We start from the raw sequence: 22,444 nt of genomic DNA, 5'->3' as shown, positions 1-22,444 counted from the left end.
ACACACTCGCAGCCCTGTGGAAAACAGTCACTTAAATCATTTTCAATTGAGCAACTGGGTTTTTTGGAATACATGAAGACCCCATAAATTTAAAACAATAACAAAACCTTACTGGTTACAGTATACACTTTCTCTTTCTTACAGGGGGTGCCTGCCAGAGGTGGGTTTCAGCCGGTCCTGTCTGGTACACGTGTACCGGTTGAAAGAATTGAGCATGCCTTCCCATACTGGGACTTCCGGGTGTTCAGTATCCAGGGACGTGCGGTCAGGGGAGGCAGGGGAGGCATTATTTCATCATGAAATAATAATATATAATAATAATATCCACGAGGGAGTTTCATATATATAAGAGGAAGAGGAGGGAGGAGGAGGAGCATGCGTGGGGCGGTGCCAGCTGGGCAACCGGCAGAGGCAGGAGGGTTCTCGGAAGTGCCAATAACCTTCCTGCCTCCGCTGTACTTTGCGCACTCCTTGTGACTGCAATAGACGTCCAGAAGTGGCAGGGGCTTGATGACGTCGCTGCAGCTGCCATGCGCGGATGGACAGAGGTAGCCAGAGTGGTGCCGAGGCAGTCCAGCGGACGAGCGACCAAGAATCAGGCTGCCTGATCCTCCATCGCTCGTTCGCTCGCTCTTTCGTCCGCCCGGACCCCTCGGCGCCACTCTGGTTACCTCCGTTCGGCCGCGCCCAGCAGCGACGTCGGCGACGTCATCAAGACGAAGTGGCTTGGAGGCGAAGTGCTTTTCAGTGCTTTTCTGTGCATCTGGTGTTTAGGTAGATAGCCGGATGTCCTAAACACCAGACGCACAGAAAAGCACTGAAAAGCAGCTGCTGTTGGGGATCGCGGAGTGCGAGCTGGCGGAGCGCGCTCAGGAAGGCGGGGAATGGGATCACGTGTGCTGGAGGATGAGGCAGCCTCAGCCTCCAGCACACGTGGTTCCATTCCCCGCCTTCCTGATGACATCACCAGCCTCACCAGCCATAAACCTCACTGCACGTCACTGTCGGTATCAGAACGGTCCCTCTCCTGGCGTGCCACCTTCCTGCTTGCCCGCCAGCAGAAACCTTCTGGGAGGTTTTGGCTGGCGCATGAGTGGAGGGAGGGTGGAGAATTGCAGAGAGGAAATCACATGGATTCCCCACCCCCTTCATTGGAAATGAGGTGGCTGTCAGAGGAGAGAGCAGCACGTGACCGTGGGCTTGTCCAACAACTCCTCTCCTCCTGTTCCTTCTTCTGCTGTTTGAACAAGCCACACGGGTCGTGCTCCCTTGTCTTTGACAGCTGCCTCATTTCCAATTGGGGGGAGGGGAAGAAATCCATCTTTTCCATCCCTCTCCATGGACCCTTGCCCCAATTGGAAATGAGGCGGCTGTGAAAGACAAGGCAGCATGCCCTGCACAGCATGTACAAACAGCAAAAGAAGGAACATGAGAGGAGTTCCACACAGGGCTTTTCAAACAGCCGAACTCCCCTCCTGTTCCTTCTTTTGCTGTTTGTACATGTGGGGGGTTGCGGATGGGCTCTGGAGTCACTCTATGCCATGGAAAACATAGGCACATGTGTACACACTGCACAATTATGGCCCCGGAGAGCGGAGATTCTTGGAGGGAAGCCAGAGGCAGTGGTGCAGCCTGGTCCCTCGCCCTCAGAGGGAGGAAAGGCCAGCTGTGAGAGGCGCTTTGGTCCTGCTGCCTCTGGTGGACAGAGCTTTATTTTCCTGTGGCAAAGATTCCATCCCTCATCCTGGAGCCTTCGTAATGGGGGGAACTTGTTCTCACTCGCCCAGGCTTGTGCAGAGGCTACCCTCTCTGGGCCTGTAATTGTGCGGGGCATGGACACACCTATCTTTTCCACGGTGTGGGGTCACGGTCGGAAGACGAGGAACATGAGGGGACCAGCGGGGCTTCATCCTTCTGAAGAGGACCTATCCCTGAAGAGGGCAGATGTGGTGGTATTGGTCTTGGGATATTCTGTGGAGCCCCCCAGGGAAAAATGCCGCTGCCAGGTACTTTTAACCATATATTTTGGTCCTATGACTGCAGAATGCTGCAATAAACCATAAATACAGGCCAGTTGTTGAGTGTTTCAAATGCGATTAGAATACTCAAGAAGGTGACCACAGTATGTGTCTGTGACTGTGTCTGTGTGTGAGTGAGAGAGACAGACAGACAGAGACAGATAGACAGAGAGAGGCAGAGAGAGAGAGAGAGAGAGAGAGACAGAGACAGAGACAGAGAGAGAGAGACAGAGAGAGAGAGACAGACAAACACACACACAGAGGGAGGAGAAGATACAGAGAGAGAGAGAGAGAGAGAGAGAGAGACAGACAGACAGACAGACAGACAGACAGACACACAGAGAGAATGACAGAGAGAGACACAGAGGGAGGGAGGGAGGAAGGGAGAGAGAGACAAAGAGACAGACAGACAAACAGACACAGAGAGAAAGAGACAGAGAGACAGAAAGAGAAAGAGATAAAGAGAAAGAAAGGAAGAAAGGAAGAAAGAAAGAAGAAAAAAGAAAGAAAGAAAAAGAAAGTGGGAGAGAGTGATGAAAGAAAGAAAGAAAGAAAGAAAGAAAGAAAGAAAGAAAAAGGGAGAGAGTAAAGGAAGGAAGGAAAGAGAGAGAGAGAAACTGTTTTTTAAATTGTTTTTAAATATTAATTCTTAATTGCATATTGGGTTTTTACAATTTGGGGTATTTTAATGCTGATTTTTAGCTGTCTAAACGATGAAATTTGTTACCTCCTCCGTGTATGCGTGTATGTGTGTTTTGTATTTATGTATGTTTATGTGCTGTTATATATCTTTTATGTTTTATGCTCCATTGTACGCCGCCCCGAGTCCTACTTGGAAAGGGAGCGGCTAATAAATCCAAATTATTATTAATTATTATTATTATAAAGAAAAAAAGAAAGAAAAAGAGAATTTATGACCACAATTGAGCCTAAAATTTTGGTTGTTAAGCAAGAGCATTGTTAAGTGAGTTTCACCACATTTTACAAGTTGGCCATGCCCACCTGGTCACATGACCACCAAGCCATTCCCACAAAACAGGCCACACCTACAGAATAGGTGCTAAAAAATTTTGAAACCCATCATTGGTACATGCACTTATCTATACTTACCTGTACCATTCCCAAATAGGCTGACAGGCACTAGCTAGAGAGACATTATACTATCCACAATTTCCTTTTACTAACATTTCAAAATATAATCAAAAATATTTTAGCTACATTTTAGCATTGGGCTTCACAAACCTGGATGGCTTTGATCAAGGAAAAATAATTTGGAATATCCAGATTTTCTTTTACTTGAGATTTGTACTAATCACCAAACTGCAAATCCCATAATTCCAAACAAAGAAGGAATAATGACAAATCCTATATAAATAGATTATTTCCATCTCTGTTATCTTTCCTTATAGCTCACATCTCTACTTCTTGGAGATAAAAAATAGTTTCAGAAGGATAATTTTGAGGTGGAAAAAATGGGGGAGGGAGGGAAGATATGATAGAGAGAAACATTCTCTTTCTGCAGACCTCTTGAAAAAGAGTTTCCAAGTCATGTTTTTAGGTTAATATCCAGTGCTAGTGGCCATCCATTGTGTTCTCAACATATTTTTATTCCTCCATCAACTTTTAAATTCAAAGAACCTTAAAATGTTTTTGATTTGTAATTGTTTGATAAACTTTTCCCATTTTCATTATAAGGTATTTTGAAGGAATGTTGTAAAATTGACTGAAACAGTTTAACTGAGAGTAATTAAACAAAACCGAAGTACATGTTGCACTTTATCAATTAATTAGACATAGATATTATATCAGTTTCATCCACCTCAGTGCCAATTAAACAAGGAATTTTACATTTGAATTACATGGAAATGCAGATTACATTGAAGCATTGTCTTACAATCGGTTGACTTTGACACATTTTTTCTGTCTATTCAAACCCTTATTGTCAGAGTATAACATGGGTACAATGTGATTGGCTGAGCCTCCCTGTCTGTAGTATATTATACATCCATTTACATCAGGGAAACATTTTCAGACATAATTTTATTTCTTTTGATTAATAAAAACAATTATTCTTCTTTTGGATCTGTGAAAAAACACATTGTCCTGTTTTTTAAAAAAATGTTTTGGGTACCTTAGATGCAATTTCTGCTCTTTTCTCACCTGCTCAAAATACTATCAAGCAGTCAATAGCATTTTCCACAGAGAAATGCAACAATGGCTTTCTTTTTTAAATATGAAAGAAGCACTGTCTAGTCTATTTTTATTTTAGCAATGTTATCTTGTCTAGCATTCTGCTAAATGCATGTTTCACTTCCCTGTTCCGCAGACTATAGATGAGTGGATTAAGTGAGGAGATGATGAGAGTATAAAACACGGATACAATTTTGTCTTTATCCAATGAAAAATTGGAGCCAGGTCCTATGTACATGAACATGATGGTTCCAAAGAAAATGGTCACAGTGGTCAGATGGGAGGCACAGGTGGAGAAGGCTTTGTATCTTCCCTGGGCAGAGCTGATCTTCAGGATGGCAATAACAATGGCAATGTAGGAAATCAAAACAGTCAAAAAGGTTGTCAGTGCAATTGCAGTGGATAAAATAAAATGCACAATGCGAGTAATGTGTGTATCTGAACAGGACAACTGAAGCATTGGAAGAACGTCACAGAAAAAATGATTAATTTTATTTGAGCTGCAGAAATTCAAGTTAAAAATAACTATAGTGTGCATCGTTGAACTTGCAAAACCACAAGTATAGGCAGCTATGACTAAGAGGATGCAAAGCTTCTTTGACATGACAACAAAATACAGCAATGGGTAGCAGATTGCTATGAAGCGATCATACGCCATCACAGCCAGAAGGCAAGCTTCAGTAGTCACAAAGATGGCAAAAAAGAAGAATTGTGCAGTGCATCCTGTGAAGGAGATGGTTGAACATTCCATCACCAAGGTTGTCAACAATTTAGGGGCAATGGTGGTAGAAAGGCTGATATCAACAATGGAGAGATTTCTAAGAAAAAAGTACATGGGGGTGTGAAGCCTAGTATCAATTTTTGTTAGAATGATTATCTCAATGTTTCCCATCAGAGTGATGAGGTAGATGAGCAGAAACAAGATGAAGAGGGGAATCTGAAGCTCTGGGTGGTCCATGAATCCAACAAGGATGAACTCAGTCACAGTGGTTTGATTTGTCTGCATTCTTTATTCCCCTCTGATAGAATAAAAAGAGAGAGAAAACTTTAGAGCAGTATGATTATTGTTGGATTGTCTGACAATGCCCAAGGGCATTCTCTAAGAAAACCCCAAACTAAAAAGGAACAGTTTGCTTGGGATACATGAGTGCTCTTTGTGTATTATGGGGTCCTTATAAATAAGATTTTTTGAAAATACAATGCTCTATTGGAGAGCATGCACACCATTACATAGACCTGCAATGTTAATTGGCAAAAATGGATTCATACCTACCATCATCTTGCAAATTCCAGCAAGGATTTATCTCTGTGAAAGAATGGAGGATGCTAAAATGTATTTTCTATTGCATTCTGGTACTCTCCAAAGAAGGACAGAGTGATTCATCAGTTGAAATATGTGGATTTATTTATAGAATATAGAATAGAAGATTTGGAAGTGCTTTAGAAGTCTTCTAGTCCAATCCATTGCTTGAGGAGAAAACTCTGTACCATTCCAGACAAATAGTTGTCCAAACTCTTCTTGAAAACCTCCAGTGATGGAGCACACACAACATCTTGAGGCAAGTCTCTGATTAATTGTTTTCATTGTCAAGAAATTTCTCCTTAGTTCTAGGTTAGATCCTTCTCTAATGATCTTCCACCCATTACTTCTTGCCCTGCTCTTAGATGCTCTGGACAATAAGTTGACCCCCCTCTTCTCTGTGACAGCCCTTCAGATATCGGAATATTGCTATCATGTCATCTCTCCATACTCCTTTCTTCATTAATCTATAGTCTAGACATACCCAGTTCCTGCAAACATTCATTGTATGTTTTAGTCTCCAGTCCCCTAATCATCTTTGTTTATCTTCTTTGCATTCTTTCTAGAGTCTCAACATCTTTTTTAATGTTATGGTGACCAAAACTGGACATAATTGTTTCCTATACTCCTCAGCAAGAAGTGTAATCAACTTTTGCAGGATGTGTTCTGTGGAACAATAATCAGCATCTACTATGCATCAATATTTATCAAACTGCAATCTGAAATTAATTCCTGTTAGTGACACATAATCATTACATTTACAATTCATTTTAGGGCATTTGAAAGTAGCTAAACGAATTACAGTAAAGCCCTTTCCTGCAGCAGAGATCCATCTAATAGTTTGATTCCAAGTAGAAATACTTTTAAGTGAATGCAATATACTACTCCTACTGTTGACTCATGAATTTCATTCTGTATTTCTGCATGTCATGCATACAAGCGATTTAATTTTCACAAAGCATCGTGCAGAAGCTTTGGGTAACATGAACATTCTAAATAAGACAGAGATCATTATTTTTACATCAGGACATTTGAATATTCCTACATTTGTCTGCATAAATATGATTGAAAATGAGGATGAGGGTAAAGATCAGGAAGACATAAATATTTAGCAGTATATTTGGGTATTAAAAGTGCTTAATTAGCTTACCAGATTAAGTCAAGATTGCATTTCCAAAGATGAGAGATGAAACATTGGGATGGAATTGCTAATTTTATACTTTGTTGATCATTGGTTAAAAGCCAAGTTCATGAAAATCTCAGCTGACATAATTAACATATCATTAAAATGCTCAATACGATCCTTGGCAAAATACACCTGAGGTCCTACTGGGAATTCATATTTCCATTGTATAGGTATAGTATATAATTAGTTCATTATGTAGTCTGATCACTTTTATTTGAAACATTAACTTGCAGATGAGGGATATATTGATTAAAGAACCTGAATCATACTCTGAAAGTTTGAGCAATGAAGTCAAACTAATAGTGGCAAAGTAGTGAAGATATCTTTCAAATCATGCATCATTGACAATCCAATGTTGCATGTTAGACTTAGTCTATCCAAACATGGACTGGTAACATTGGGGTTTTGTATTTCTTCCAAATGTTCCTAGTCATTATTTATCTGTCCGGGCATATCTCCTTTGGCTTCCATATTTATTCTCCTGGCCCTACTAGCTGCAGGAAATGAACAGGCTGAAACCAAGGGATGAGTCAAACAAATCATCAGTCATGAGTCCCTTCATGCCAACAAGAGATCTAAATCCAGTCCACCTATCACCAATTTTCTTTGATTTGACCATTAATAATTCAGATTCTTGTAGAGAGCTTAAGTTTGCAATAAATACTCATTTGAACTGCCTGGATTTTCTGATTTCCCTGGTACTTGACATTAATCTGAATTATTCCTCTTCACCAACATTTTCATGGACTCCAGAATACTCAAGCCACCTTCAAGACACCCCCTGCCCCCAGCTGTCACCCACAGAGATTCACTGGCAAGTCTGCTAAGATAGGAATATTCTTAGACCAGTGCAAAGTATTTACTGGCACCTGACCAGGGGAATTTCCAAAAAACAGATTGAGGATTTCCTTCATCCTCAGTCTTTTAATCGACCCCATTGCCAAATGGGCGCTTCTATTCATTGAAACTGATGACCCCATACTGGGAAATTTTCCAAAGTTCCTTACTAGATTTAGATAGACCCTGTTCAAATAGAAACTGCTGAATAATGTATCCACCAGCTGTGCCAGGGTAACAACTCCATGAGAGAATATGTTGAAGATTTCAAGCTCCTTGCAAACAGATCTGCATTGGAATGAATCAGCCTTACAAGCACAATTCAAGAGCAGGCTCAACAAGGCCATAATCACACAACTGATGCAACAAGGTATTCTCCATGGTCTACAAGACCTCCATTTTGCCACTATAACAGCTGAGTCTCGACTAAAGCATTTTTTTGCAGCCCCAGCCAGCCACTTTCAAAGCTGCCTCCACCCGTCATTACCCCAAGCCTTTCTGCCCACTTGGATTTGGATCAGTAGTGAAATCCAAAAATTTTCGCTACTGTGGGTGTGGCTTGGTGGGCATGGTTTGGTGATTATGTGACCAGGTGGGTGTGGCCACCTTGTAAAATGTGGTGAAACTCACTTAACAATGCTCTTGCTTAGCAACCAAAATTTGGACTCAATTGTGGTCATAAGTTCTCTTTCTTTCTTTCTTTCTTTCTTTCTTTCTTTCTTTCTTTCCTTCCTTCCTTCCTTCCTTATTTCTTTCTTTCTCTTTCTCTCTCTTTTTTCTCTTTCTTTCTTTCCTTCCTTCCATCTTTTGTTCTTTCTCTTTCTTTCTTTCTTTCTTTCTTTCTTTCTTTCTTTCTTTCTTTCTCTTTCTTTCTTTCTTTCTTTCTCTATTTTTCTTTCTCTATTTTTCTTTCTTTTTCTTTCTTGTTTCTCTCTCTTTTCTCTCTCTCTCCCTCCCTTCCTACCTTTTTCTTTCTTTCTTTCTTTCTCTTTCTTTTTCTTTCTTTCTCTTCCTTTCTCTCCCCTTCTCTCTCTCTGATTTGTTTTCCTCTTTTCCCTCTCTCATTCTCTCCCTCCAGCTCTTTCATTTCTCTCTCTCCCCTTCTCTCTCTGATTTGTTTCCCTCTCTTTTCCCTCTCTTTCATTCTCTCCCTCCAGTCCCTTTCATTTCTCTCCCCCCTCTCCCCCCTTCTTTCCCTCTCTGATTTGTTTCCCTTTCTTTTCCCTCTCTCTCATTCTTTTTTTCTCATTTCTCTATCTTTCTCTCTTTTTCTCCCCCTTTCTTGATCTCATCTCTTGCACGTGTGTGTGCACGCACCAGGAAAATACACTCCGGGTTCGGGATCACGCTGCACAGTGCAAAGATTGTGTGGCAATGGCTGACTTCATAAGCCTACTCACAGTCCAGAAACTCAAGACCCCCATTGTTCCTCTGAAATCTCCATTGCCATTGATCTTTTACTGGTGCTGGGGACCACTTGGTTACAACACCATGATCCCACTATTAAGTGGAGGAACTGGTCTATTGCTTTTAACAGCTTTCAATGCCTTTCTCATTGCAATTAACTCTTTGAATCCCACCACCTACCCTACCTGAAACCTAACAGAAAGTTCTCCAATCTGCCAAGTAAATGCATGGATGTTACTGATGTTTTTGGAGAAGGAGTCTCAGTCCCCCCTGTCACAGAGACTGTGATTATGCCATAAATGTGGTCCCTGTGCCAAGATAACAACCAATGGGATTTAAGGTGGGCTGGATTTAAATTTTAGGCATGAAGGGACTCATGACTGATCAATGTTTGACCCCTCCCTTTGACTCAGCCGGGTCATCTCTTACAACATCCATCCTTCCATCTTGTCCCCCTCCTCTTCCATGGGTTCTTCTATGCTGCTTTCGCTCTCCTGCATTGCAACTTTGAAGTCTGAGTTCTCATAGAATTTGGCACTTAGAGCTTGTCTGTATCTTTGCTCTTCTTCTCTAGGGCTTATCTGGCTGCAGCAATTGCATCGAATCTTCAGCATGGGGAGAGTTGTTATTAATATAGTATATAGGGGCAGACCAATAATTTGCAAATAGCTACTAGCTTTAAAAATGGGGGAGGGGCTTGTTTTGAAAGAGGTAGGAATTAATACTGTATTAATATATTAATCAGTATTCAATTAGGAGGATAATATGTGTTTGGTTTTTAAATGCACCTTTTAAATGGCTTAAATGTTTTGTGTTTTGATTTTTTTGGATTTTTGAGAGTTCTGTATTTTAATTTACTTTTGAACAGAATAAAAAAAATTGCAAAAAAGAAAAGAAAAAAGAAAACACCTATTGTTGGCTTCCAGTATTTAATACTTCATAAAATAACACACAACTTATCACTGGTCATTGAACAACTGTATTCAGTCATGATGGTCTTGGAACAGATGTTTTATAACCCACAAAGCACATTTTCATTATAAGGTATTTTGAAGGAATGTTGCTAAAATTGACTGAAGTAGTTTAAATGAGAGCAATTAAGCAATGCTGAACAGATATGATGCACTTTACTAATTAATTGACATAGACATTCTATCAGTTCCATACACTTTGGTGCCAATAGAATAATAAAGTTATGTCTGAATTACATCTACGTACACATCACATCTAAATTTTCTTTTATGATCAAATGGTTGACTTTGACACATTCTTTCACACTTCAATCTTTCTATCCCTACTGTACATGCATTTACACAGGAAAAACATTCAAAAATAATTTTATTTGCTTTGATTAATAAAAAATATTCTTCCTTTGATCTGTTTAACAATATTTTGTCCTTTTATTTTTTTAATTTTCATTTATTCTTTTGAATAACCTATATAAAATTTCAGCTCTTTTCTCACCTGTTCAAAATATTATCAAGCATTCAGTAGCATTTTTCATAGAGAAATGCAATAATGGCTTTCTTTTTTGACATGAAGGAAGTCACATTTATACCATTTTTAGTTCAACAATATTATCTTGTCTAGCATTCTGCTAAAAGCATCCTTTACTTCCTTGTTCCGCAGACTGTAGATGAGTGGATTAAGTGAAGAGATGACAAGAGTATAAAAGACAGATATGATTTTGTCTTTATCCAATGAGAAATTGGAGCCAGGTCGGATATACATGAAGATGATGGTTCCAAAGAAAATGGTCACAGTGGTCAGATGGGAGGCACAGGTGGAGAAGGCTTTGTATCTTCCCTGGGCAGAGCTGATCTTCACGATGGCAATAACAATGGCAATGTAGGAGATCAAAACAGTCAAAAAGGTTGTCAGTGCAATTGCAGTGGATAAAATAAAATGCACAATGCGAGTAATGTGCGTATCTGAACAGGACAACTGAAGCATTGGAGGAACGTCACAGAAAAAATGATTAATTTTATTTGAGCTGCAGAAATTCAAGTTAAAAATAACTATAGTGTGCACCGTTGAACTTGCAAAGCCACAAGTATAGGCAGCTATGACTAAGAGGATGCAAAGCTTCTTTGACATGACAACAAAATACAGCAATGGGTTGCAGATTGCTGTGAAGCGATCATATGCCATCACAGCCAGAAGGCAACCTTCAGTGGTCACAAAAATGACAAAAAAGAAGAATTGCGTGGTGCATCCTGTGAAGGAAATAGTTGAATGTTGTATTATAAATGTTGCTAACAATTTAGGGGCAATGGTGGTAGAAAGGCCAAGATCTATAACAGAGAGATTTCTAAGAAAAAAGTACATGGGGGTGTGAAGCCTAGTATCAATTTTTGTCAGAATGATTATCCCAATGTTTCCCACCAGAGTGATGAGGTAGATGAGTAGAAACAAGATGAGGAGGGGGATCTGAAGCTCTGGATGATCCATGAATCCAACAAGGAAGAACTCAGTCACAGTGGTTTGATTTGTCTGCATTGTTTATTTCGCTGAATAAAAAAGAGGGAAAGCTTTATAGCAGTATGAGTACTGTTGAGTATTGTTTGAGAATCCCCAAGGGAGGAGACTAAGAAAAACCAACCTAAAAAGGAGCCATTTCTTTAGAAAGCAGTATTACTCCTTTTTGTATATATGTGTTTTTTAAATTATAAGTATAATCTTTATTATCATTGTACTTAAATACAATGAAATTGGTTATTTATGGGCTAATTATGGGCTCTTTTCAAAGTACACTGTTGCACTGGAGTCTGTGCACACTATTATAAATAGGAGTACAGTGTCAATTAACAAACGATAGTTTCATGCCTACCATCATCTCTCTGCATATTGAAGCAAGCATTTCTCTGTGGGAAAGAATGTAGACTTCTTACTAAAACGTATTTTCCATTGCATTCTAGTACTCTCCAAAGAAGTCAGGGTGATCAGTCACTGTGTGGATTTACAATTCTCTCCTACAAACCTCAGGCAGAAATATAATCCATGTCTGCAGGAAATGTTCTGTGTAAGAATCATTGTCATCTATTGGCTCCTATGCACCAATAATCATTCCACCTGCATCTGAAATTAATTCCAATTTGTAAACTATAAACTTGACATTTACAATTCATTTTAGAACATTTCCAAGTGGCTGATTAATGTACATTATTTATAGCCTTGTCCTGCAGCGCTGTTCTATCTAGTATTTCTTTTTCTAAGATGAAATACTTTTTAGATGAATGCCATAGATTAATTGGATTTTAACATGGATATGTTTACTATATTATAAGTAATATAAATAGGGGGATAATAAGCAACCTTTTGCTTCAATGTACAATTAAGATGATTAACTGCTATAGACTCTCTATATAGACTTCAGTAAGTTAGAAGAAAGAAGGAACCATCTATTGACTCATGAACTTCATTCTTCATGTACTACGAGAGATTTAGTTCACACAAAGTATCATGAAGAAGCTTTTGGAGTCTGGGTGACAAGAGAATTCTAAGTAAAACACAGAACAATATTTTTATATCAGACCAGTTGAATATTCCTATATCTGTCTGAAAAAAATATGAAGAGGAGGAGGAAGAGAAAGATATAAGCATTAACATTTTATTCAGCTAAGTAGAAATGCTCAATTAAAGAACTTACCAGATTCAGAATAAAGATTCCATTTCAAAAGATGAGAGATGGACCATTTGGATAGAATTTATCATTTTATACTTTGCTTACCATTAGTTAAGATCCAATTTATTAAAATCTCAATACAATATCTTGGCAAAATACACCTGAGGACCTACTGGGAATTCAAATTTCCACTGTATAGTTTCTATGCATAATTAGTTCAAACTTTCGATGGGATTCACTAAGAAAACTCATTATGCCATATGAACAATTTTATTTGAATCATTAACTTGCCAATTGAGTGACCTTAAGATTAAAGTACAGAGCATTGTAGAAACATACTTTTAAAAGAAGCATTACAATTATAATTACATCTCTAACACAATGTAATAATAAAACAACAATGTTGTTTTTGACAGTCCTTTTCTATACAAACATAATAGAATCCAATAACTTCTAAATATTATTCTTTTGTTGTATAAGTGATCATTTGAAGTTGACTGGCATTCTTGCTGTAGAGGTTAACATACTCTTCCATTGTCTAGGTAATACAAGAAACTCTAGTTCTTTATTCTCCTCATTTTTTAACATCTGCATATCAAACTGATTTATTGGTAACTCATATTTGTAGACATAATAGTATATATTTTAGTTTTAAAGGAATTAACCAGTTGTTTTAGTATGTCAGGTGTGCCAGAGTCTGAAAAATCTGCTAGGTAATGTTGTTAACAAAAGTTGGAATTATAAATATTGCCATCTAATAGATACCTCTGGTAATCACTTAATACTGAGTATATTAAAAATTCATCATCTATCAGTTGGTCTAAAATCAATTTCCCCACTTCCCTCCATTTTTTTTCATATCACCATCTTTCTCCCAATGTTTAAAGTTGGTTTTCCCATAAAATAAATTTGGCATGAGGATTCCCAGAAAATGGCCTTCTGAGCAGTGAGGCATTTTTTTTCTCCCTGCCAATGAACAGCTGACTTTGTTAGCCAAAGCCAGTTCTTTGGCAGTGTGCTCCCCAGTTTTGAATGCAGGAGTAACTAGGAATGACCCATGGTTATCCTTGGACGATCATGGGCAGAGAATCTATTTTAAAGCAGTGTTTCTCAACCTTGGCGACTTTAAGTCCTGTGGACTTCAACTCCCAGAATTCCCCAGCCAGCTGTGCTGGCTGGGGAATTCTGGGAGTTGAAGTCCACAGGACTTAAAGTCGCCAAGGTTGAGAAACACTGTCCTAGAGGATTACAATTCTTGGTAAGAATGGCTGGAGTGGTTGGGTCTCTATTTTTTTCCAGTTGCTGCTTGTATTTATAGGTGTGCCTCTGTTTTTAACTTTACTTTTTGATGTTTGTTAATAGCCTAGCAGAATGCTGATTTGCTTTATACTCTCTTGCTTGATTACAAATATAAATTTTCATCAATTTATTCCAAAGTTTACAATACTTTTTCTTTCGGCGTAAGAAAGTTGGTGGCATGACAGTTTTTTTCCTTTGCAGTGAAAGTGACTTGATCTGATTTAAATGGGATTTTTACTCTAGCAATTTTGTATTTTACCAGTTTTTCTAAAAGTACTTCATTGCTTCATTTTATTTTTGCATGCAATATTTTGCAAAATGCCAGTTGTGCAAAAATGCTGTAAATTAAGAATGTTTTCCAAAATAAAATGTTAATAGTTAATTTTTATCAGTTAACAAAATAGAAATGAACAGAAAAGAAATCCAAATCAAATCAATATTTGGTGTGATGACCCTTTGCCTTCAAAACAGCATTAATTCTTACACTTGCACACTTGCACAAAGTCAGGGATTTTATAAGTTTAGAGTCAGATGTATGATTAGCCAATTATATCAAGCAGGTGCTAATGATCATCAATTTCATATATAAATTGTAACACTGTCATTAATTGAAACAGAAGCAGTTGTTTAAGCAGAGGCTTAAAACTGGGTGAGAAACAGATATGTCTCATACATCATGACAAAACTGAGCACAAGAGCCAGACAAAAGGTAATTATACTACATCAAGAAAACTTCTCCCGGGCAAAGATTGCAAAACAGATTGGGATTTCAAAATGTGGTGTTCAAGCTCTTTTGAAGAGGCACAAAGAAATGGGCAATGTTGCGGGCGGTAGACACAGTGATCAGCCAAGGAAACTTAATGCAGCAGATAAAAGACACATCATGCTTACTTCCCTTCAACATTGGAAGATGTCAAGCAGTGCCATCAACACAGAACTAGTGGAAACCAGTGTGACCCAATTTCACCCATTTGCTCTCTGGAGACGTCTTGCCAGAAGTGGTATTCATGGAAGAATTGTCGCCAAAAGCCAAAGGTGGGTTTCAGCCTGGTTTGGCTGAACCGGTAGTGGTATATTGGCCTGGGTTGCAGAACTGGCAGTGACACAGGCTGGCCACACCCATGAACTGATGCCCCGGTTGCTGCTGAGATTGCTGGCAAGTTGTTTAATAGTGCGCGTGCATGCGCAGTTCACTTTAAATTGTTCTGCATATGCGTGAAGAACAATTTACATTGAACTGTAAATGCTTATGCAGTGCATGTCTGGCACGCCTGTGAAGCGAACCAGTAGTAAAACTGGTAGCAACCCACCTCTGCCAAAAGCCATACCTCCAATGTGGAAACAAGGCTAAGCAACTTAACTATGCACAAAAACGTAAGAACTGGGAAGCAGAAAAATGGCAGCAGGTGCTCTATACTGTTGAGTTAAAATTTGAAATATTTGGCTGTAGAAGGAGGCAGTTTGTTTGCCAAAGAGCTGGAGAGTGGTACAATAATGGGTGTCTGTAGGAAAAGTGGAGGTTTATTACATGGTGGAAGTTCCTTACATGTTTGGGGCTGCATTTCTGCAAATGGAGTTAGAGATTTTGTCAGGATCAATGGTGTCCTCAATGCTGAGAAATATATCATACCATACCATCAGGAAGGCATGTGATTGGCCCCAAATTTATTCTGCAGCAGGACAACAGCACCAAATATACAGTCAACGTCATTAAGAAATGATCTTCAGCATAAGGAAGAACAAGAGGTCCTGTAAGTTATGATTTGGCCCCCACAAAGCTCTAATTTGAACATCTTTGAGTCTGTCTGGAATTACATGAAGAGACAGAAGGATTTGAGTCAGCATATATCCATAGAAATTAGTTCTCTAAGATGTTTGGAACAACTTTGAAAGAACCTTCCTTCAAAAACCCTGCAAGTGTACCTAGAAGAATTGAAGGCAAAGGGTGATCACGCCAAATATTTGGATCTCTCTTCTGTTCATTTAGTTTCCATTTTGTTAATTGATAAAAAAATAAACCATTATCACTTCTATTTCTGAAAACATTCTTATTTACAGCGTTCCTGCACAACTGCCTAACTCTTTTGAACAGTACTGTATGTTCTTGCTTCCTTATTTTAAAAAAGATGGGAACTCCCCCCCCCCCCACTTTTCTCTCTCTCTGCTGTGATAATTATTATCTCAGCTTCTTCTGTGGATACTCTGTTATGGAACACCTACCGTGTTTCCCCGTGTTTCTTTTTATTCACAAAATATGGCTTGGGTCTTATTATGAGGGGAGAGTTTATTGTTTTGGGGTTGCCAGGCAGCTGCTTTATTTATTTATTTATTTATTTATTTATTTATTTATTTATTTATTTATTTATTTATTTATTTATTTATTTATTTATTTATTTATTTATTTATTTATTTATTTATTTATTTATTTATTTATTTATTTATTTATTTATTTATTTATTTATTTATTTATTTATTTATCATTTTTATATGCCGCACCCTCTCCACCAAGGGACTCGGGGCGGCGTACAATTTACTACATAACAAATAAATTAGAAGGAGGAGAATCAATTAATTAAAAACAGCAAAAGGCAATTAAAAACAATTAAAACACCCAGAGTGAAACCTAATTTAAAATTGTATCCAGAGGGATTAGAATAGCTATAATTCAAGCCAGGCCGGCTAGTCGGAACAGGTGGGTCTTGAGTTTCATGCGGAAGGAGTGGAGATCGGTTGTTGTCCTGATGTCGGGGGGGAGGTCATTCCAGAGGGCTGGGCCCATCACAGAGAAGGCCCTGCCCCTCGGCGCCGCCCTCTGGCATTGCTTGGTGGACGGCACCTGGAGAAGTCCCTCCCTGTGAGAGCGAATTGGTCGCAGGGATGTATGGGGCAGGATACGATCCCGCAAATAGCTAGACAAAGAGCCAGGCAGAGCCTCATGGGCGAATGGCTGTGTTTCGCTGTCGCAGCAGCACAACACAGCAGCCATGAAGCAACAACACTAGCAAGCAGCGACCCAGCAAGCCCCCTATCCAGCCAGACACAGCGCCATTCACTGACCTCGGGGTATTGCCAAGCAGCGTGTGCACCTGTTCGCCACCGCCTGGCTCCCGCGGCTTGGCACCTTTGAAATGCCAATGAATGGCGCTCTGCATGGCTGGAGAGGGGGGTTGTATGAGCGGCTGTTCCGCTCTCGCTCACGTGCCTCCCAGCCTCCCAGTGCCCTGGCCCAGCTCTCTCTGCAGAGGAAGAGCATCTCTGCTGCTGCCGCTGCCACATGGCTTTTTCAGCAGCTTACAAACCGAGTCTTCCGGCAGTGTCCGCTCTGGGCGTACGCTCTATGGTTGTATGCTCTGCCAGCAGTTGTCCCACAACCATAGAGCGTATGCCCAGAGCAGCTACTGCCAGAAGACTCGGTTTGGAAGCTGCCGAAAAAGCCATATGGGGGCGGTGGTGGCAGAGGAGGTGCCCTGGCTCTGCAGGGAGAGCTGGGCCACGGCATTGTGAGGCTGGGAGGTGCACAAGCGGGAGCGGCACAGCAGCCGCCCAGCAACCACCATCTTCAGCTGGGCACAGCGCTGCTCACTGACCTAGTGGTATCCTGAAGGCACCAAGCAACATAATCACCTTTGCCTCCCCCCCAGTTCCCGTGGCTTGGTACCTTTGGGATACTGCTAGGTTGGTGAGTGGTGCTCTGCCTGGCTGGAGGTGGGGGGTTGTCCAGGGGGCTTATTTGTGGGGGAGGGCTTATATTTTTGCCCACCAGAAAAAATGTGGCATGGCCTTATTATCAGGACATGTCATATTTTCGGGAAAACACGGTATTCTCTTTGTCCTTGAAAAAGAACTGTTTACATTCTCCCGTGAAAGCTTAGCTATATGAGAGATTTCTACTATATAAAAATTTGAAGCAACAATAAATTAAGAACTTTGAATATTATACATTATACATTATCTGTAATAACCCCAAAAAGAGACAAGAAAAGAGCACTAGCAAATGCCATCATTCTGAGGCTTCCACAATGGTGCCGTTCATAATCAAAAGCATGCAAGGCAGAATTCAATCCAAGCAATCTAAAATCCACTACTCAATCCATGATACTGTATGATTTTACTGACATTTCAGTAAAAATATTAAAACAAATATTTTCCTCACATCTCCATTATTTTTAGCACTGGCCCTTTACTAGAACCTGGATGGCTATTATAATTGAGATGGACCAGAATGTTTACTTGAGGTTTCCAATATCCATTATACTGCAATTTCCAGGATTACAAAGAAAGAAGGAATTCCTGCAAAAACAGTTTCAATAGATTATTTCCAATTGTATTATCTTACATTATAACCTACATCTCCCCTTCTTGGAGATAAAAGGCATTTTTTCAGAAGGATAATTTTGAGGTGAAGAAAATGGGGACAAGAGAGGAGAATACACAGAGAGAAGCATTCTCTTCCTGCCTGCCCTGAGATGGGTCTCAGTTTGAGTTTCTAAGACAGGTTTTTAAGATTAATATGTATTGCTAGTAGCAATCTATTGTGTACAGCAACATTTTGCTTCCTCCATCCTCCAAAAAATATATTCCTGCTTTGTAATTAATGTTATCTTGTGACCATTTCCCATTTTTTAATAAGGTATATTAAGCAATGTTGCTAAAATTGACTGAAACAGTGTAAATAAGAGTGATAAACCAAAACTAAGCTTACATGTTGCACTTTACCAATAAATTATACAAACATTCTGTCAGTTCCATCCATTTCAATTCCTATAAAATAATAAGAAATTTTAAATGTGAATTAAATGAAAATGCAATTCACTCTAAACCTTGTCTTATGATCAAATTGTTGACTTTGACACATTTTTCTGCACACCAATGCTTCTGTGTATAATATAGATAAAAAACAATTATATTTATTTTAGATCTATTTAAAAATGAATTGTCCTTTTATTTTTATCTTTATTTCTATTTACCTGTTGGGTAACTTATATGGAATTTCAGCTTTCAATAGAATTTAATAGTATTTTCAATACTATTCATTCAATAGTATTTTTCTCAGAGGAAATGCAACTATGATTTCCATAATTATCATAAAGGAAGTCATATTTACACTATTCTTATTTCAGGAATGTTACCTTGCCTAATGTTCTTCTAATTGCATCCTTCACTTCTTTGTTACGAAGACTATAGATGAATGGATTAAGTGAGGAGATGACAAGAGTATAAAAGATGGATATGATTTTGTCTTTATCCAATGAGAAACTGGAGCCAGGTCCTACATACATGAAGATGGCAGCTCCAAAGAAAATGGTCACAGTGATTAAATGGGAGGTACAGGTGGAGAAGGCTTTGTATCTTCCCTGGGCAGAGCTGATCTTCAGGATGGCAATGACAATGGCAATGTAGGAGATCAAAACAGCCAGAAACGCTGTCACTCCAACAGCAGTGGATGCATTGAAAATCACTAAGCGAGCAAAGTGGGTATCTGAACAGGATAATTGAAGCATTGGAGGAGCATCACAGAAAAAATGATTAATTCTGTTTGAGTTGCAGAATTTTAAACTAAAAATAACGATGGTGTGTACTGTTGAATTTACAAAGCCACAGGCATAGGCAGCTATGACCAAGAGGGTGCAAATCTTCTTCGACATGACAACAAAATACAGCAATGGGTAGCAGATTGCCATGAAGCGATCATATGCCATCACAGCCAGAAGCCAAGCTTCAGTGGTTACAAGGACGAAAAAAAAGAAGAATTGTGTGGTGCATCCTCTGAAGGAGATGGTGGAATTTTCAATAACCAAGGTTGTCAACAATTTAGGGGCAATCGCTGTAGAATAACCAACGTCTACAATGGAGAGATTTCTAAGAAAAAAGTACATAGGGGTGTGAAGCCTAGCATCAATTTTTGTTAAAATGATTATCCCAATGTTTCCCACCAGTATGATGAGGTAGATGAGCAGAAAGATGATGAAGAGGGGAATCTGAAGCTCTGGGTGGTCCATGAATCCAACAAGGATGAACTCAGTCACAGTGGTTTGATTTGTCTGCATTGTTTATTCCCCTCTGATAGAATAAAAAAGAGAGGGAGAAACCTTATAGCAATAAGACTTTTGTTGAATTGTCTGAAAATGTCCTTTGGAAACTATGAAATCCCCAAACTACAAAGAGACAGTTTGCTTGGGAAGCATGAGTACTCAGCGCTGTGTTATGGGCTATTGATAAATATTATCTTTTCCAAACACAACATTGTACTGGACAGTATGCCCAGTATTGCTGTATGTAAGTATTTAGTGTCAAATTAACGAACATTGGATCCATAACCTACAGTCACCTTCTTGCATATTCCAGGAAACATTTCTCTCTGTGAAAGAATGTAGATGTTTTTACAAAAAGGTATTTTCTGTTAATTCCTAGGACTCTCTAAAGAAGTCAGAGTGATCAATCACTCTGTATCAATTTATAATTCTGTCCTACAAACGTCTGAATTAGTTCAGAAAAATATTTCTCTTCTGCAGGAAGTGTTCTATGGAACAATCACTGCCATCTATTGGCTACAATGCCTCAACATTCATCACACCTCATCTGAAATCAATTCCTATTTGTGAACTATAATCTCTACATTTACAATTAGTTTTAGAGCATTTCCAAAATATCTGATCAGTGTACACTACAGTTCTGGTCAGCAAGATATCTAGTGCTTTTTTTCCAAGAAGAAATACTTCTTTGAAGGATGCCATACTAATATTTAAATCTGTTTTTAGATTAATTTGATTTTAAAAGTTGCAGTATTCGGTCTATTTCCAGAAATATATTATTCCATTCCCAACATGATACCTTTACATACATATTTGAAGGTGATTTTAAAAACTTTAAAACTGGTCACCAGAGTTGAGCTGGGGTGTGTATTTGTTGTATACTGTAAATATGTTTACTATATCATAAGTAACATACATTGATTAAGGGGAGACTGTAAACAACCCTTTTCTTCAATGCACAACTACTAGGGTAAACAAGTAAAGCCTTTATTAGTGAACTTAGAAGAAAGAAGAAAACAATTATTGATTCATGAACTTCATTCTTCAAGGAATGCAAGAGATTTAACTCTCGCAAAGCATCATAAAGGAGCTTTTGGAGTTTGAGTAATGTGAAAATTCTAAGTAAAATACAGAACAATATTTTTACATCCAAACAGTTGACTATGTCTGTATCTACAAAAATATGATGATGAGGATGAAGTTATAAGCATTTAAAAGTATATTATTCCAAGTAGAAAATCTAAGTAGAAAGTATTTTGATATGAGACCAGTTGAGTATTCCTACATCTGTCTGAAATATATGATAGAGCATAGGAGGAGGAGAAAGCTGTAAGCATTTAACAATTTATTTGGCTAATTCAAAATGCTTAATTAAAGAACTTACCAGATTAAAAAGAAAGAATTCATTTCCAAAGATGAAAGTTGGAATACTTGGATAGAATTGTTCATTTTATACTTTGTTTACCATTGGTTAAAATCCAAGTTATTAAAATACTCATTGCAACCTCTTAGAAAAATGCATTTGAGGACCTACTGGGAATTCTTATTTCCACTGTATAGCATAATTAGTTGTGAAATTAGTTCATATTCTCACTGCAATTAGTTAGTAATTGGGTATTTATTCATTATTAGGTAGTAATTAGTTCCACTGCATACTTAGTTCAAATTTCCATTCACTAAGAAAGATCATTATGTAGTTTGATCATCTTTATCTGAAGCATTAACTTGTAGATTGAGGGATCTAAAGATTATAGGATCTCACCACACACTGAAAGCACAAACTGTGAAGCCAGACCAATAATGGCAAAGTAATACTTATTTTAAATCATGAAAAACTGTCAGTCCAATATTTCATGTTAGACATAGTCTATGCAAACATGCATTAGCACTATGGAGTTGGGTTGTCTTCCTTTTCTTCCCCCCTGTCTAGGGGTCCTATCCCTGAAATGGCAGCTAGAATCTGGATCTCTCTATTCCTTTCTCCAGACAATTAGCTTCTTCCCTGCCTGGCATCTCAATATCTCTCATTCTGTCCCTTCCTCTGGCTGTCAGGCCGCTCTGGTTGCTTGTCTGTGTGCCTCTTCTCACCTGGGTCATCTCACCTCCACTGGTATGTCTAGCACCACCTCTGGTCACTTACTTGGTCACTCACCTAGATCAACTCAACTCATCTGTCCTCTGCTACATCTGGTGCCCCCTCTGGTCACTGAATGTCTCACTTGCCTGGCTCATTTGGCTCTTTCTTCTGTCCTCTGGTGAATCTTGTCCCTCTATAATGGTCTCAAGCTTGGTAGGGTCAATTGATATTCCTTCTTTGGAGACAATATGCCCAAGATAGTTGACAGAAGGTTAACAAAACTGACACTTCTCTGGGCACAGCTTCTTTGGATTTATATCAGAACTTTCTCCAGTCACTCTTCATGTTGTTCTAAAATCTCAGTGAAGACAATGATGTAAATACCCTAACACCTCAGTAAAGTTCATGTCTCTGACTGTCTACTCCATAAATTGCTGGAACATTGCTTGGGGCATTTGATTGTACTTGTAGAA

General features: G+C 38.9%; 2 protein-coding genes across 2 annotated transcripts; both read right to left on the bottom strand.

The window, feature by feature from the left end:
- Positions 1–4,278: 4,278 nt before the first annotated feature.
- On the bottom strand, positions 4,279–5,214 carry LOC309384874 (olfactory receptor 5AP2-like; the record flags this gene model as incomplete). Its single annotated transcript, XM_081938718.1, has 1 exon — positions 4,279–5,214. One exon carries the CDS (start codon positions 5,212–5,214, stop codon positions 4,279–4,281), a length of 936 nt encoding a protein of 311 aa, XP_081794844.1.
- Positions 5,215–10,501: 5,287 nt separating this feature from the next.
- On the bottom strand, positions 10,502–19,909 carry LOC309391411 (olfactory receptor 5AP2-like; the record flags this gene model as incomplete). Its single annotated transcript, XM_081951853.1, has 2 exons — positions 10,502–11,154; positions 19,627–19,909. 2 exons carry the CDS (start codon positions 19,907–19,909, stop codon positions 10,502–10,504), a joined length of 936 nt encoding a protein of 311 aa, XP_081807979.1.
- Positions 19,910–22,444: the final 2,535 nt, after the last annotated feature.

Source organism: Natrix helvetica (assembly GCF_964273705.1).
Source record: "Natrix helvetica genome assembly, chromosome: 1".
Taxonomy (NCBI): domain Eukaryota; kingdom Metazoa; phylum Chordata; class Lepidosauria; order Squamata; family Natricidae; genus Natrix; species Natrix helvetica.
Note: the sequence above shows the minus strand (reverse complement) of the source record. Positions and strands in the feature narration are given on the sequence as shown.